The sequence below is a fragment of the Oryctolagus cuniculus genome, chromosome 16 (assembly GCF_051225735.1).
Source record: "Oryctolagus cuniculus isolate XC-2025 breed Fujian yellow rabbit chromosome 16, ASM5122573v1, whole genome shotgun sequence".
Taxonomy (NCBI): domain Eukaryota; kingdom Metazoa; phylum Chordata; class Mammalia; order Lagomorpha; family Leporidae; genus Oryctolagus; species Oryctolagus cuniculus.
Window position 1 is genome coordinate 45,253,987 of NC_142882.1, and position 18,534 is coordinate 45,272,520.

The following is an 18,534-nucleotide window of genomic DNA, read 5'->3' on the forward strand; positions in this document are numbered from 1 at the left end:
GGGTCCAAGCCGGGCGGGGCGTGGCCTCGCGGCGCGGCGCGGGGCGGGGCCGCTGAGGGGCCGGGGGGCGCTCCTCCATTCAGCCCGTGCGCGCGGCGGCGGCGGCGGCGGCGGTGGCGGCGGCGGGAGGCAACGTCGGGGAGAGTCCGCTCGACGCCCGGTGCGGCGACCTTGCCTAGGGGCAACGAGTTCGGAGCGGACGGAAGCCAGCGGCCACCGGGGCAGGCGCCGCGTGCGGGAAGCACCCCCGGATCGGGGAAGCCCCGGGAGCCGCGCGGCGCGGCTTCCCCTCACCTCAGGGGTCGCGGCGACGGTCACCGGGGCGACCCGGGCCCGGCTTCCGAAGCGACAGACGGCCCCGGCCCCTCCCCCGCCGGGCCGCCTCACCTTCTGGCCGCCGCCCCGGGGGAAGGCACCTGTGCCTCCTCGCGCGCGGGGGTCGGCCCGGGCAGCGCCCCTGGACGGGCGCGCGCTGCTGTCGCCGCCGTCCCCGGCCGCCACCGGGTCCCGAGGATCGTGCAGCCCGCCCGGGGCTGGGGAGGGGGTAGCTTGGGGAGAAGGAGTGGCCGCGGGCCGGGCACCATGAACGGTGGCGGCGCCAACATCACCTACGCCAGCCGCAAGCGGCGGAAGCCGGTGCAGAAAACGTGAGTGTCCCGGGAGCGTCCCCGCCCCCAAAGCCCGGAGTCGGGGTTGGAGAGCCGGCTTGGGTTCTTTTTTTTTTTTTTTTTTTTTTTCCCCGTTCCCCTTCCCTGCGCGAGGGTCCCCGTGGCGCGCGAGCCCTCCTCCTCCTCCTTTTCCTCCTCTTCCTCCCCCTCCTCGGGAGCGGTGCTCAGGCGTTGGCAGCCCCCGCGGCTTAGCGCGCCCTAAGCCGGCGGCTCAAATCCCCTGTGCGCGGGTGCTATCGGCGGGGCGAACTGATTTAAAGAGCCACGCACGTGCGTGGCCTGCAGAGGTGGTCTTTGTGGGCTGCGGGGGCCGGCGCTCCGTGGCCCCGGCTCGCGCGTACCGACTGGGCAGGAGGTCCGACCGCGTCGGTGGCCGGCGTGGGGCTGCGGGCAGGTGCGGCGGTGTGGCGCGCTGATGCGGGCCCGCGCTGGTGCCTTTTTTTTTTTTTTCTTTTTGCGAGGTGTCGGGGCGGTTTTAGGGTTTGCAAAGGAGGACTTAGTGAAAGAGGTTTTCGTTCTCAGCACCCCTATCCCCGGTTTCCAAGCGGTGCCAGTTCTGATGGAGGGATTGCACACTTGGATTGGTGTGGGTTTGGGTGAGGTGCGTGTTAGGTGAGATGGCAGGTTGTAAAAAATAAAGAATAAAAAAAAAATGCGTGCTTTGGGAACAGGTTTTTTTTCTTGCGTGAGTGGCTTACTCCTCACCATCGCCCTCCTGAGTTCCTTCATTTGGGTTCTTGGGATCTCACGCACAGTTTTTAAGAATGCCTCAGCGTTTCAGTGCGAGCGAATCGGAAGCGTGCGTGTTGCCCCCAAGCCCTGCTGTCACTGCTGCGGACCCGAAAGATGACAGTTGGGTATTTTGAGCGATGGTTAAAAGCGGTTCTGATTCCCCCTGGAAGTTCCTAGGGATGCAGACGTAAGAGTGGGCATTGAGTGGCCATGAGGACTCTGGGTAGAATTTGGACGGCTGAGGGTCCCAGGGGTCCCAGGAGTTTTCGGTGCTGGCAGCGAGTTAGTTCCCAGTGCTGTTCATTCAGTAGAGTGGTTTACATTAAAACCTGGTTGATTGCCCTTTATCGTCGGTGAGTTAAATGGGAGACGTCCCCGATTCCTGTCGTAGGTGTAATCCGCAGTAGGGATATTGGGGGGGGGTGTTTATGGTCAGAAATTGTGAAGGTCTCCCTTGTGGGTTTCTAAGAGACCGAGTTTCAGTCTCTGTACCACCAAAAGGCACTGATGTCTCCGTAAAACGAAAGTACGTGCCTTAATTTTGCATTCATAGTAAAGATCACTTTTAGTTTCTCCTTTGAGCATATTGCATTTTGCTTTAATTTATGTAAGATGTACCTTTTAGTACATTACCTTAACATTTTGATATACTTCCTGAGGATTTAATATATCCTTGATTTAATAATTGATAGTGATGTGATGTAACTAAAGTATTCTGCGTTTATTATTCTGCGTTAATAGAGATGTCTGTCAGCTCTCTGCTGAGCACCGTATCTTGCTTCTAATTACGCAAATGCCTTAAATGTCAACTTGTTGTATAAGAAAAGCCGGGTGCCCCCATGTAACTGATCAGCTGAAAGTGTTTATATTCTTACTTGAATGAAAAATGGTTAAATTTATAATTCACTTAATCAAACTCCACTTTAGGATGTGGCTCATAAGCCCAATATTAAGTTTGACTTGAACTTTTAAGTTAAACTGCTAATTTGTGGCTAATGAAGCCTAAAACATGTCAACACTGTCTGGGAAAACTACATCTTGTTTGAGCTGAAGCTGCTATCAGACTGCTTACGCAATAGCCATTTTATTTTACTTTCAGAAAAAATACACTGCAGCATAAAAGTAGGACTGTTTTAACATAGAGACCCCCATTAAAATATACAAATCCATACAATTTTGAGATAAAGTAAATGACATAATTTTAACCTGAAACTCTTTTCATCTTTAATTCATTAGGCAAAATTTACTCCCCCTAGTGGCAGTTCCCACATTGAAAAATTATCTTTATCCTTGAGAAAGTTTTAAATGCATTAAACTTAAGCCCACTGGAGCATTGTATGTGTAGCAGGCTCTCAGTGTTTTCTTTCTCTGTGGCGATACAAAAGTTAGGAAATGAAAAGATCTGAAACAACTGAACATGGGATCCACATTCTTACATTTAAGAGGCAACTTTGAAAGATAACCTTAGGCATAGAATCTGCTGTAACTTTCCTCAGATTGTCATTCCGTCTTTAGCAGTCCTGCTCAAAAATGGAACAAGTATTTTTATTTAAATCCTGTCTTCTTTTACCTTGTGAGATGAAAGCCTTTCTGTGTGTTTTAATTATTTTATCTTGTGAAGAGAGCTGAAAGACCCGTAAAAGAAAAAAATGAAATCTATTTTTCTCTAGTGAAAACAACTTGGGATATGCTTTTATATTTTGAAGTTTCATCAGTACAGAAAAACTTTTACTGGTGTTTCAATTTAGAGTGTTTCTAGAAACTACTAAATGTTGGCAAATAGTGTTGAATAAATGACCTCCACACTTTAAAGTGATCCCAGCAGTGCTGGGGATCAAGGCAGCCGTCAGGAAGTGTCAGATTTGGAAGTCAATTCTGAGTCTTACCTGTTCCTTTGTTAAAAATGCATTCTGAGGAGAGATTTTACTGTATCAACATGCTAATAATAGTAACATAATATAAAAGCTGTGTCTTTCCTGCTATTCTTGTTAAATTGCTGTTCATTGTATTTAAACACCATGAATCTCAATTATATAATAAGGAGCTACTAAATTTTATTACATTATGTAATATCCATTAAATGCTTCCCAGAAATGTGATGTGATGCTGTTTACTAATAGATCTAAAGGAAAGGGCTAGGTCCTTTCAGTCACCCAATTCTCCATCAGCATTGTTCTTGGAGATAGCTTTATTTAGACAGCTTATGTGCAGTGAGCATTAGACACCTTTGCACAGCACAACTCTGAAGTGCAGTGAAGGGGAAGTGTTTAGTGATAAGTAACATTAAATGGCAGGAGGAGAAACATGGCATCAAACTGGAGAACACTGGACCTGAACTAGAAGGTGAGGTCCAATTTCCTCAGTGGTGCAAATCTGGGCAAGTCTCCTGTTGGGGAAAGCGGGACAGTGAGTACCCTTGCTGCCTCCCTTGCTACTCAAACCAGCAGAACCAAAGTGTCTTATAACTTGCAAAAACTGCTGAAGGTTTAAATGAAATGGAGGTACACTTCTGTTTGTAAAGTAATTTCATCTTAAAATGTCACAGAACTATCTGTTCTCCTGTGAAACAGTAAGAGGCAGTATCAATTCCAGATACTGCTGAGATGTGCTGCTTCCCGGGTGAAGAAGCACACGTACTCCATGCTTGTCATGTTTTAATTAAAGGGGTTACTTAGAAACAAGGACGGTGCCCATCTTCCTACCCGGTCCCTTTCCACCTCCATGCTTTTAAAGTTGATTTGTCTCATCGGGGTTTCCCATAACAGAAATACGGTTCATTAACACTTTGATACTGTTGTGCATGGTGCTTTACTTACCTCATATTGTTATATTTTTATAATAGTAAGAAAGGTAGTGTTTGTGTGTGTGTGTGTGTGTGTGTGTATGAATCTGAGGATCACAAACAAAATTGCTCAGGTAGTAAGTGAAGGAGCAGATACTGGGGATTGGCTCACAGCTCTTTTGGCTCCAGAGCTTCTGTTCTTAGCAAGTTGGCAATACTGTGCAGGATACCTGGTAGCCCTCTCCTGGGCGATTCCTCGTGTCTGCTGTCTTTAGTGTTGTGCCTGAAATCACTTCTTCACTTTTTCCTGCGTGTGATGTGTACTTGGCTCATCTCATAGGTTGTATTCGTTGCTTTTCCTCCTAGCTTACTGAATTGCCACCTGCCACGCCCTTTAAGCATTGTTTTTAATGACTGCGTAGTACTCTATTTTAGAATTTATATTTTCCTTTGAGGAGGAAATTCTGTTATTTCTGGCTTTCCAGTATTTAATTCATCCTTCAGAAACACTTGAAGTCATGTACATTTTTATGCAAATTATAATTTTCTTAGGAAAAGTTCCTGTGGGTGAAAATTTAGGCTGTAGAAGTATTTGTACTTCTAAGATTGAGCCAAGTATTACACTGTGAAATATAGTGTCAGACAACTCTGCATAAAGTTTGCCAGTTCTGTTGGCATTTTGTGAATGTGCTTGTACCCTTGCATTTTTGCTTAAAAATCTCATTGGAAAAATGTGGGCTCGATCATTGAGCTTACAGTGCTGTGTTGAGAGTGTGCTTGTGTTCAGCAGTAAGGACTGTGTCTGTTCACAGATTTTCTGCTTGCAGTATCTTTCACATGTTGATTTGCTTTGTCTTCTAGTTTTCCATCATCTTTCAGTTCTTTTTTAATTGAAATATTACTTGAAATTATATTCCTATTAAATAATATATGCACATTAAAATTCAGTAATGTATATGTAGTTGTATCTTAAGTTTAGCATGTTAGGTTTTATGTTTTGACATAATAGTGTGATATTTTGGATTTTAGTACTCTCTTATCTTCCCTTTACTTTTTCCACCTTTCTTCAACCTCCCAATATAATTTTTATCACAATTTTGGATTAAACTAACTTTGCTGTTTCGTTACTTTTGACTATGTAAATATTGTTTACCGCTGGACTGAGTAACGGCAGTTACCATTCCTTTCCTGCCCTGTGCCATCATCGTTTTTTTTTTTTTTTTTGCTACCTATTTTTCATCTTCATATTTATTTGCATCTGGGTTTTACTGTTGCTTGGGAGTATTGGAAACAGAGTTTGTATTGTAGTCTCTGCTTTCCTGTGTGGGCGTGATTTTCTGGAGGAGAAGGATGGTTGCAGAGAATTCTGCATTCTCACATCATGAAGCTGGAAGGGTCTTGTCCGTTTTAGGAGCCTGTTTAGATGCCACATCTCCGTGAGCTCTCTTACCTTGTTACAGGATGCATGTCTTCTAGTTGTCTTTGTTGCTGCTCAGGCTTCCTGGTGCCCTGTGTGTAGGACATATTTCACATTTACTGATTTAGCAGTTGACACCATTTAAAATTTTTCTGGTCACGATTTAGTGATTCTACAAGGGAAGAGAAGTTCCTTTATTTTTCCCCTTCTGATCTGAAGGGGAAATACTGGAGGCAGGGGGTATCCTTGCATAGAAGGAGGAGGCAGAGAACATTCTTAATCCTTTCTCCAGGATTATAGAAATTATGGAAATTTCTTGCTTACATTTTATTTTCCTGATTTTCACTGTAAAGTTTTTTGTTGGAAATTGTGCTGTAGATGTCTCAGAGTCTCTACTTAGTAGCAAACCCAGGAGAATGGGTACCCTCACCACAGCAGAGCCCAGCAGGAGGGGGCCAGAAGATGTGTGACTCACTGAAAGTAGCTTCCAGCCAGAGTTTTCAGGAGGCTGGTTTCATATAGGGAAACAGCATATATCCTGCTGTCCTCTGCTAACTGTGAAACATGACCTTATTTGTGTTACACATACTGCTGCAGAATTCCATTGAGCACACACTTTATTATTGTGGACATTGAAAATTAATATTCTGAGGTAAGTGTACACTGAAACTAAGGGGAGGAAATGAAGACTGAATGGGGTTGAGAAAGAGCTGGGCTGCACTGGACATAGTTAGTATGTAGAGGGATACTGTAGTATGGTAGAGGGCTATTGTTGAGGAATAACACTGCTTCAGATTTCCTAGCCATTGAATGGGGAATAGCGTCACAGCAGATACAGAGGAGGGATGACCCAAGGTCCAGGAAATAGGAACGAAAGGACGTTCAAGTACAGGGACTAGAACTAAAGATGGATAAGTTGTTAGTAAGTAGACCAGAGCACCGGGAATAGGTTCAGTCACCAGAGAAAAAGCAAATCAAGCAAACTCAGTGCCTAGTGTGAGGGGCATCTCTTGTCTGAAAATGTCATTTTGATTTCAGAGGAAAACTAAAACTGTATTTTGCATGTCATTTTGAGGTTTTATGCTACATTTATATATATATACATTTTCAGTTACACTATGATTAAATGGAGTTAATTTTGTTAGTGTTGGTTCCAACAATGGGTGCAGATGATGAAGCTAACCTTGTGGCAGCTCTGTCGGGCCACACTGCTGTACCTGTTGCCACCAGTAGTTGGAGCACGCAGGCCTTCTCTGAGAGAAGCAGGGCCGGCAGTTGGCTGGAGGTGATTTCACAGCTCTGATGTGCAGGTTGGGGCAGGATTTTTGAGGTTGCTCTTTTGCCGCATCACCGTCCCACAGGATCTCTTTCAGCAGATTTCTGAATGCTAGTTTTCCCAAGTTCGATTGTAAAGAGATGCTTATTTAGATTTCTGACACGGCCTTTTAGTTAGAGAATGATTGGCAAGGTACTTGGGTAGATGTAAAAACAATACAAAAGTAAAAGCACTAGCATAACCCACAGCAAGTGTAACTGACATACGATTGCTCGCTGTTATTTATTTTTACATCATTGGTGTGAATGGATATGTATGAAATATGTTCACAAGATAGTTCTGGGTATTTCTTACAAAATCAGTGGAAAAGGTGTGTCAGATGTGTTGCTTTAACACTGGAAGCAAGCAGTAGGCTTGCATGTCCAAGTCCCCTGGGTACTTCTCAGCCTTGACCTTACTTAATTCCTCTGTGCAATTTGACTTCCGTCTGTGACCTCCAAGATGTCCTACTCTGCTTCTTCTCCTCCTAAGAGAGGCCTCTCTGCCGGTGCCTCTCCCGTGCCCTGTGCTTCCACGTGGGTATCATGGAGGCCCGACCTCCAGCACTGTACCCCTTGCTGGTACCCTCCATCAGGAAATGTGTGGTGTTTTGTTTGATTGTTTTTCTGAGCCACAAGTCCTCACTTGCCATTTCCCTCCCTTGCTTCTTAGACCATGTCCATTTACTTTGACACAGCTCTGATCAGCTCTGCTCTGGACACTTCTGGCCAGCAGACATTAAGAGTCCAGGGCACTGAGGATGAAAAAATCATTACATTTACATAGTAATAAAAGTTATAGAAAAAATAAAAGTTATATAAAAAAAAAGTGTATGCAGTTGGATTGCTTAACACTGCATATATAGAAATTTAATCTTATTTTAAATATTTCATAAGATGCATGCTAACACATTGGAGACATGGGCAGTGTTTAACTGCACAAGAAAACAGCCTCAGGATCTGGTGCAGGGTTGAATACTGCCAAGAGCCAGCCCAGGCCCAGCAGTGATGCCTCTTGGAGATGCCTTCCAGTTCCTGTCAGTTCTTCCAGCCTGTCTTGCTTCACTGTTGTCACTGGTCTCTTCTCAGTGTCTGTCTGTCTGTCTCTTTCTTTCTTCTTCTTTTGTAAAGATTTATTTATTTGAAAGGCAGAGTTACAGAGAGGCAGAGAGAGAGGGAGAGAGGTTTTCCATTGGTTGGTTCACTCCCCAAATGTCTGCAACAGCTGAAGCTGCACCAATTCGAAGCCAGGAGCCTCCTTCAGGTCTCCCACATTGGGTGCAAGGGCCCAAGGACTTGGGCCATCTTCTGCTTTCCCGAGAGCATTAGCAGGGAGCTGGATTGGAAGTGTAGCAGCCAGGACTCGAACCAGCGCCCATAGGGGATGCCAGCACTGCAGGCAGCAGCCTTACCCACTACACCACAGTGCTGGCCCCTCAGTGTTTCTAATCATTACGGGAAAGCTACTAAGAATTTAGAAATCAGATACACTTCTGAATTGTTGTGAGCTATCTGTGTAAAGTACCCCTTAATGGAACTGTTGTATAAGACATTTGTATGAGATCCTGGAGACGTACAGGACAGAAGGAGCTCCCACGCCCCTTGCGACATAGGCCAGGGAAGCCTTCCTGTAAGTGCCTTGCTTATTGGTGACTTAAGGGGTGAGACGGAGGTGGGATGCTCTGTGCAAACACTATAGCACTGTTGGTAACCACAGGAGTTGCTTAGCCTTGGGGTATGGCAGGCAAGGAAGACTTGGGCTGGAGGAAACTCAGCAGAGCTTAATGTGGCTGGAAGCTATATATGTTGATTGTGTGCTGGTTCACAGCTACTGACAGTGTGAATCAGAGGAATGGCACAGTCAGGTGTATGGTTTAGAACGAAGTTGCTGGTGGCAGGATCCTCACTTCATTAAGTGCTGCCCTGCTCTCCGTGTTCTCTGGCATCAAAGTCAGCTTGATGAAAACATGACCGGAGCCTGCGCTGTGGCATAGCTGGTCAAAGCAGCCAACTGCCGTGCCAACATCCCATATGGGCACCAGTTCGAGACCGGCCTGCACCACTTCCAATCCAGCTCTCTGCTATGGCCTGGGAAAGCAGTAAAAGCTTGCCCAAGTCCTTGGGCCCCTGCAGCCACATTGGAGACCTGGATTTAGAAGCTCCTGGCCTTGGGTTGGCCCAGCTCTGGCCATTGCGGCCATTTGGGAGATGAACCAGCAGGTGGAAAACCTCTCTCTCTCTCTCTCTCTCTCCCTCCCTCCCTCCTCTCTGCCTCTGTAACTTTGCCTTTCAAATAAATAAATAAATCTTTATTTAAAAAAAAAAAAAAACCACCGGACTAATCCTATTAATCCCAGCTCAACCCTTGAAGTGACTCTCAGATATGAGAGTCCAGTTTTTCACCAGTACCTTGAGGAGACTCGCAGTTTGCTGTCTTAGACGTTCTGTCATCAGACCTCACTTGGGTCACTCCACTTCCTTCTCGCTATCTGCTATCTGTACTAGCGACTCCATCGTTCCTTAGTTCCTTAACTTGCTTCTGTCCTTCAACTGGAATTGAGCTCCAGGAGGTCAAGAGTTGCTATGTTTGTTCATTGCTCAGGGCAGCAGGTAGCGCAGGGTCAGAATTCAGGGTTTGGTGAAAGGACGTGGCCCCAGCCATCTTCCCCACTCTGCCTCTTTTGCCTTGTACTTCTCACTTCCCATGAGAGACTTCTCATACTTCCTCATGAATCCTGTTTGCCTTTCAAGACCCATCACAGAGGCCACCTCTTCTATAAACATCTTGTTTCAAGTGGCTGCTCCTATTCCTTAGCTTCTGTAACAGCTTTTGAGTATTTACTAAGAGAATGTTTTCCTAGGCTGCCCAGGATGTGGTAGGTACAAATTTTTTGACTAGGTATTAACTAGTAAGGAATTATATAGTGAAGTAGACAAGCCTATAAGTAAGGATGAAGTTTGGTTGGTAAATTGGAGAAATGCAGTAATTAGATATTTAATTTAATTATAAATACAGTATGATTAAGGGGAAATAGCTAGGGAAACAATCACCAATTTCTGTTAAATATTCAGTTATGCAAATAGTCTAGAGGAAGTATATTGTCAGTTCATTAACTTTTTTTGGTATAAGTGACATAAGCTGTAATAGAGAAAAATAGAGGAGTGCTAAAGAAATTACTTGCTGGTGACAGTGTGAAAAGTATGCTAAATTCCATACTTATTTTTCTTTATCTTTCTCCACATACTGGGTTGAAACAAATTGTCTAAAAATCTTTTGATTGACTCCATTAATAGCACTATACTCATTTCTGCTTTATAAGAGAATATAATTCCAAATGAGTTGTTAAAAATATCTTTGTTGTAGGGATACTCTGTAGTGCTAATGGGAAGGCATAGAGGCAGAATCCCCAAATCACATTGCTTGTTTTTCCAAGCAATCATCCCTATCTTTCAGCATGGATGTCTGATGTGTAAATTCACTGATTTATTTCTGTTCTAAAATCCTGACTAAGGCCTTTGTGTGAAGTTGTTCAGTTTCTCATTTCTGAGCTCAACTCTTACTCATACTCATAAGTATCTTTTCATTTAAAAAATGTTTATTTATTAGAAAGGCAGAGGGACAGAAAGAATAACAGAGACAGATATTCCATCCACTGATTCACTTCCCATACCAAAGACAGAAGCTGGGAACTCAATCTGGGTCTCCCATGTCGGTGGTGGGGACCCAAGGACTTGAGCCATCACCTGCTCATGTGTATTATCAGGAAGCTAGAAGCAGAGCAGGACTTGAACCCAGGCACTCCAGTATTGGATGCAGACTGCCCAAGTGGTATCTTAACTGCTGCAGCAACCCCAACTCCTTATAAGTAACTTTTCTCTGATGAAAATCATGGTAAATTGTTGGGGCTTCACTGAGCTTTCCAACTGATATACAAGCTATGAAAGTTAATAATTAAATAGAATTACTGCCCAGTCATAAAAATGAAAATTGCCAGTAACCACAGTAAACCTCTAATATTTGTCAATAAACAAGCACCAATAACTAAATTAAGTTTAATTATTTTTAAAATATTTGATGTCCACATTAGATGGCTGTAAAACCATCTGTCAGAAGGGTTTTGGGAAGTAATCATTTCTCAAAAATAAATAAAGTAAATACAGTAATAATAAAATAATAAAAAATTTAAAATATAGGAAGCTGGGGATGCTCAAAATATACTTTTTATTTTGGATTTTCTTGTTAATGTACAATATGAATAATGCTAAAGTACTTTTTGTGGAAGATAGCAAAGAAGGCATGATTTTCACATAATTTATTGTAGATTCCTTTTACTTCCTTCCCTTGACAATGACTAATTGTGTTTGAGGGGAAATCATCCTAATTGTTCATTGAGAATCACTTTATTACAAATGTGTAAAGTTATAAGTTGGATTTATCATTTTCCTGTGACCACTTCATAAGCTTTGTACTGAGGCACATGGAGGATTTTATCCCTTATTTTTCTTAAGATATGAAAGGAAGATTTTGGAAAGATTTATGTAAACTTGAAGTAGACTTTAAGTTTTTTATATTAGAGAAATATTTGAGGAAATGTTATCATGTAACATAAATTTACCCCTTTTATTTTTTAAAAGGATTTTTAGGGTATTTTGTTTGTTTTTCAGAGTAAAGCCAATCCCAGCTGAAGGAATCAAGTCAAATCCTTCCAAGCGACATAGAGACCGGCTTAACACAGAATTGGACCGTTTGGCTAGCCTGCTGCCTTTCCCACAAGATGTTATTAATAAGCTGGACAAACTTTCTGTTCTTAGGCTCAGTGTCAGCTACCTGAGAGCCAAGAGCTTCTTTGATGGTAAGTTAGAAGAATTTGGAAGATGCTTACATTAAAATGGCTGTTTCTATGTTTAAAAACAGTTTTGTTAAGTGGCAAAACCAAATGTATAATAATTCCTAAAATCAGCTTTCCAGTTTCATCATCAAACAGGTACAGCCATTTAAATAATATATGGTATAATTCTTTGAAAGTCATATATGTTGAAGTTAGGCTGAAATTAAGTATGTCCAATTGCTTAATTATTCCCTTTCTCCCTCCAATTCCATTTTTTAAAGTCTCTTTTTAAAAAATAAGGAATAAGGAAACTTTTTTCAGTATTTTTTATTTATATAAGGTGAATAAACTTCATGTATTTCATATATATATATATATATATATATACAGATTTTGGAGCATAATTATACTTCCCACCCCACCCCCTTCCTTTCTTTTTCTTTTAATTTTTACAATGATATACGTTCAGTTTATTTTATAAGCTTAACCCTCCACTAAATAAAGAATTCAACAAATAGTAAGAAGGAAAAAACACTGTTCCTCAACAGTAGAGATAAGGGCTGTAAACAATAATCAAATTTCAAAATGTCAATTTCATTCATATACTTTACATTTTTTTGTACTTTATTAGTTACCAAAGATCAGGAAAAACATATGATACTTATCTTTTTGGGACTGCATTATTTCACTGAGCTAGTTTCCAGCTACATCCATTTCATTGTAAAAATCAGGATTTCATTCTGTTTTATGGCTGAGAGGTATTCCACAGTGTATATATACCATAATTTCTTTATCTAGTCATCAGTTGATGAACATTTGGGTTGATTCATTATCTTAGCTATTGTGAATTGAGCTGCAATAAACATGGGGGTACAGATAACTCCTTCATATGCTGATTTCATTTCCTTTGTTCATTTCCCAGGAGTGGGAGGGCTTGGTAATAGAGTAGATCTATTTTCAGATTTCTGAGGAATCTCCATACTGTCTTCCACAGTGGCTGTAACAGTTTACATTCCCACCAACAGTGGATTAGTGTACCTTTGTCCCCACATACTTGCCAGCATTTATTGTTTTTTTTTTTTTTTTTATTTTTGTATAAAAGCCATTCTGATGGGGCGAGGTGAAATCTCATTGTGGTTTTATTTGCATTTTCCTGTTGGCTAGTGATACTGAGCATTTTTTCATGTGCCTGTTGACCATTTGAATTTCATCTTTCAAAAATACCTTTTCAAGTCCTTTGCCCATTTTTTATCTGGATTGTATTGTTATTGAGTTTCTTGAGCTCTTTATCAATTATAGATATTAATCCATTATCAGTTACATAGTTTGCAAATATTTTCTTCCATTTTGTCAGTTGCCTCTTCACTTTGTTGAGTGTTTCTTTTGCAGTACTGAAGCTTCTCAACTTGAGGTAATCTCATTTCTCTATTTTGGCTTTGATTACCTGTGCTTCTGGGGTCTTTTCTAAGAAGTCTTTGCCTATGCCAATGTCTTACAGAGTTTTCCCAATGTTCTTCTCTAGTAATTCGATGGTATCAGGTTGTAGATTTAGATCCTTGATCCATTTTTGAGTAGCTTTTTTTGGTGTAAAGTGTACAGAATGGGTCTTATTTCATACTTCTGCACATGCAGATCCAATTTTCCCAGCACCATTTGTTGAAGAGACTGTTCTTTCTCCAGGGATTGGATTTTGCTCTTTTGTCAAAGATTAGTTGGTTATAGATAGTGGATTGATTTCTGGGATTTATATTCTGTTCTGTCGGTCTACGTGTCTATTTTTATGCAAAGACCAGGCTGTTTTGATTATAATTGCCCTATAGTATGTCTTGAAATCTAGTATTGTTATGCCTCCAGCTTTGTTTTTGTTGTTTAAGATTGCTTTAGCTATTCAGAGTCTCTTGTGTTTCCATATGAACTTTAGCATCGCTTTTATAGATCTGAGGAGAATGTTGTTAGCATTTTGACTAGGATGCCATTGAATCTGTAAATTGTTTTCTGGAGTATGGGCATTTTGATGTTATTCTTCCAATGCATGACCATGAAACATTTTTCCATTTTTTTGTTTATTCTTCTGTTTCTTTAATGTTTTGTAATTTTCATCATAGAGATCTTTCACCTCCTTGGTTAAACTTATTCCAAGGTACTTAATTGTTTTTTGTAGCTATTGTGAATGGGACTAATCTTGCAGGTTCTTTCTCAATCATCTCATTGAGTGTGTATATAAAGGCTATTGATTTTTGTATTTTAATTTTATATCCTGCCACTTTACCAAACTCTTAGGAGTTCCAGTTGTCTGTTAGTTCTCCTATATGTAGAATCATGTCATGCAAATGGGGATAATTTGACTTCCTCTTTTCCAATTTGTATCCCTTTTATTTCTTTTTCTTGCCTAGTGACTCTGGCTAAAACTTCCAGAACTCTATGAATAGCAATGGTGAAAGTGCACATCCTTGTCTGGTTCCAGATCTTACTGGAAATGCTTCCAGCTTTTCCCCCTTCAATACGATGCTTACCGTGGGTTTGTTGTATATTACCTTGATTGTATTGAGAAGTGTTCATTCTATACCCAATTTGCTTAAGGTTTTTATCATGAAAGGATGTTGTATTTTATCAAATGTTTTCTCACATCTGTTGAGATAATCATATGGTTTTTATTTTTCATTTTTTAATGCAATGTATCACATTGTTTGATTTGCATATGTTGAACCATCCCTGCATACCAGGGATAAATCCCACTTGGTCTGGGTGAATGATCTTTCTAATCATTCTGATCATCTGTTGTTGCATTTCATTGGCTGGTATTTTCTTGAGGATTTTTGCATCTATGTACATCATTTGTATTGGTCTGTAGTTCTTTTTTCTCTGTTGTATCTTTTTCTAGTTTTGAAATTAAGGTGATGCTGGCCTCACATAGGAGTTTGGGAGGATTCCTGCTCTTTCAGTTGTTTTGAGTAGTTTGAAAAGAATTGGAATTAGTCCTTTAAAAGTCTGGTATAGTTTGGTGATGAAGCCATATAGTCCTGGGATTTTCTTTGTTGGAATGGTTTCTTTTTCTTTTTTTTTTTTTTTTGACAGCGTGGACAGTGAGAGAGAGAGACAGGGAGAAAGGTCTTCCTTTACCTTTGGTTCACCCTCCAATGGCCGCTGCGGCCAGCGCACCACGCTGATCCGAAGCCAGGAGCCGGGTGCTTCTCCTGGTCTCCCATGGGGTGCAGGGCCCAAGCACTTGGGCCATCCTCCACTGCACTCCCTGGCCACAGCAGAGAGCTGGCCTGGAAGAGGGGCAACCGGGACAGAATCCGGCGCCTGGACCGGGACTAGAACCTGGTGTGCCGGCGCCGCTAGGCGGAGGATTAGTCTAGTGAGCCGCGGCGCCGGCCCCTATGTGTACTTTTAATCCTAGATTAAGTATGTTTAGGAGATGCACTTTAACAGTTCTTTCCACTAGAAAAAGCATCGCTGTGTAATTAGATTTCATTGTCCTTTGTGCCACTGACAAACTAACTGTTGGGCTTTAACCAAAGCAGGCAGTATCCCTCTTCCTAAGTTTACTCAGCTAACAGAGTGAGGGTTTTGAGATAGGTGGGTGTAGTGCTGTTTGTCACCTTTTAATAATGCAGAATTTCAGCATCACAAAGTATTTTAAATGGAAGTTTCTGTTTGGAAATCATAGTTTTGTGTGTTTCCTCATTTAAAATAATTCCTTGACTTTCATCTGGTTGTAAGCCAGAAATAGATTTTACAAGAAGTTTCTTTTCCAAATGTCAGGTTATTTTATACTTCACAGACTTTAGTAACAGAGTGAACCTGCATGGCTGTGTCAGTACTTCTCAGGCCTTAATGTGCATTCAGGTTCTAGTAGGGGTCCATTAAGATGCAGATCCGGCCTGCTCCGCGGCTCACTAGGCTAATCCTCCGCCTAGCGGCGCCGGCACACCAGGTTCTAGTCCCGGTCAGGGCACCGGATTCTGTCCCGGTTGCCCCTCTTCCAGGCCAGCTCTCTACTGTGGCCTGGGAGTACAGTGGAGGATGGCCCAAGTGCTTGGGCCCTGCACCCCATGGGAGACCAGGAGAAGCACCTGGCTCCTGCCATCGGATCAGCGCAGTGCGCTGGCCGCAGCGCGCCGTCCGTGGCGGCCATTGGAGGGTGAACCAACAGCAAAGGAAGACCTTTCTCTCTGTCTCTCTCTCTCACTGTCCACTCTACCTGACAAAAAATAAAAAAAAATAAATAAATAAAGATGCAAATCCTTACTCAGTAGGTGTAGGTATGAACTGAGATTTTGCATTCCTAAAAAGTTCTCATACTACTGGTTTAAATCACAAGGAAGTGTTGTACCTATTTAATGTATTTGCTGATACTTGAGTTTGTAATTTATGTTTAGAATATTATAAAATACTTAATTTTTCTTTGAGTTTATGTTGCCCTGTTTTGGTGTCTTTAGTCTGAGCATTCTAGTTATTTGCTTGCTTACATGTACTTTCTCTGGTATGGGGAACAGACACACACTTACTTGTAACTTCATGGAAAATTCATATTTACAGATTTCATAGTGGACTTTTCCAGTTTTCTCTAATGTATATCTAAAAAGGCTTTCCAGCTTAATCCTGGAGATGTGTTATACACTATTAAGTGGACTGTCTGTGGCTGTGTTTATCAGCTGTTTGGTCATTTTGTGTTAGAGCTGAAACTAGAACACTAGTTTCCAGATTCCTGGTATATGGTTTTTTCTTTTCCTCACCATATCTCAGTTACTTCTTTTTTTTAGGATCCTTATATAGCAAAGCTCTGAGGATTTTCCCCAAGATCTGTGGTCCTCAGAGGCGTAGTTCCCAGACTAGCAGGATCAGAATTACCTGGGAACTTCTGAGAAATGCAAATTCTTGAGCCTCCACACCTACCTGTAGAATCATAAACTCTGATGCTGAGGCTAGACACCTGCTGAAATTTGGAAACCACCACTGTAGGTTGTGGCTCCCAGCTCCGTGGAATGGCGCCCTGATCCTTTGGGTTTATGCACATGCTGTGCTCACTACCTGCCCATGTCGTGGGGGAGTCTAAGGCATAAGAGACATGGCTCTCAACCCTAGAGTTTACCCTCTAGAAGCCAGAGAAGCATTATTTGTTGACTTTGTAAAGATTTATTGGCCTGAGTCATTTTGCATTTCCATTTCCTGCTCCTCTTTATATCTGTTAAAAAGAAGGGAAAAAAATGTTTAGGTTATCCCTTGTTTAGAAGCAAAACAAAACTGAAGCTCCTTAGAGCAGCTGGCGTGGCATTTAAGTGCTAACATAATTAGTACCCTTTAAGCAGAAACACTTGTATATACATTTAATGTATGCATTATATGTGTGTGTACACAGAGACACACAAGCCTGACTAGACATGCCTCCTGTTGTCCAACCCCTCAAGGAAAGCAGGTTCCAAAGTCTACTTTATAAAGAATGTCGTAGTTTAACAGGGCTCATCAAGGAGTTAATACTTGTTAAAAAGTATTTTCTTAGCTCTTCATTAATGAGCTTGTCCCTCTTTCATTCTGCTTCAGTGTATTTGACAGTAGGATCTTATTACCTACATGTATCATTTCTTCATCAAGTATATTGTCTTTAATTTGAGAACCTTTACGTATTGTTTTTCAAACATCAGTATGTATAAGAATTACCTGGAAATCTTAATAAAAAGCTATGTTTCTTGTATTCTGGTTCAGTAGATTCTGTGTAAAACCGAGGATTCAGTATATTAACAAGCACATTACAATGTCTGAGGCAGAGACTTACCGGGCCTTGATTATTTCCTGAATAAGTTTATCTTGTTTTGTATTTAGTGTTTTCATTGCATTCAGAAAAACAGATCGAAAGGTACAAAATGTTAGGAAAAATGTGTGTTTGTACACTAGGGGTGTTCATACATCTTAAACAGTGTCTTAGGTTGTTCAGTAAACAACATAGCGTAAGGTAGAAAGGGAGGGAAGTAATTGGTAAAAATAACAAAATAGATCCCCAAGTCTGCCGTACATTGCCCGTGCTCTGGGAAGGCAGTACAACAGAAAAACACCTGGAGGTCACCCACCCACCTGAGCTGAGTGACTGCTGAGTGCAGCCGAGACAGACGCTTGTTGCAGTTGGTCCTGCTCTGTCACCACTAGGGAAACAGTATAGTGAAGGGAAGGGAAGCTCCAAGTGAATAACAGGATGCAAACAGGGGGTGTGTGAATTCCTGCGGAAAGAACAATATAAACCAGTAATCATACAATCTTGTTAGAAAGGAAACTCAAGTTTTACTATAACAATAGATATTTTTCCAAGAAAATACATCTATTTATTGCAAGTTTAAATAATCCAACTTGGATGGATCATCTTAAACAGCAGGGCCGTGACTACACTGCTGTTACTGTCTGCAAAGCAACACTTAACTTTTAAGTACAACAGTGATATGTATGTATTCCTAGTTAATTAAAGCATTCTGAAATGTAACTTTTGAGTACTTCATTGATGAAGTTTGAAGCAGTTTCTTTGACATTATTTGAGTATTAAACTCAAATATCACATTATCTCTGACATGCAAAGTATATAAACAGTTTAAGTAAATTAAAGTGATCACTAGTAGCTTGTTAGCACACCAGAATCTGGGTGGCCACGGCTTAACCTGTAAAATTTGGTGTTAAAGTAGGGGGTTGTTTCCTCCTGTGTTATCTTGCATATTTGTCCCACAGTAAGCATTGGGCTTGCTGACCAACCCGATCCTGTGTGGTAATGTTTTATTCGTACTAAGAATAATTTCAGCATATATT

The 18,534-nt window shown here is 41.6% G+C and overlaps 1 protein-coding gene across 2 annotated transcripts in view; it reads left to right on the forward strand.

Moving 5' to 3' along the window:
- Window positions 1–308: 308 nt before the first annotated feature.
- Window positions 309–18,534, forward strand: part of AHR (aryl hydrocarbon receptor) — a 47,641-nt gene continuing 29,415 nt past the window's right edge. The window contains 2 exon segments of one of the 2 annotated variants that reach the window (NM_001082205.1): window positions 309–647; window positions 11,579–11,766. In NM_001082205.1, the coding sequence (NP_001075674.1) occupies window positions 583–647; window positions 11,579–11,766 (253 nt within the window). In that variant the 5' untranslated portion in view covers window positions 309–582. 2 annotated transcript variants of the gene reach the window in all.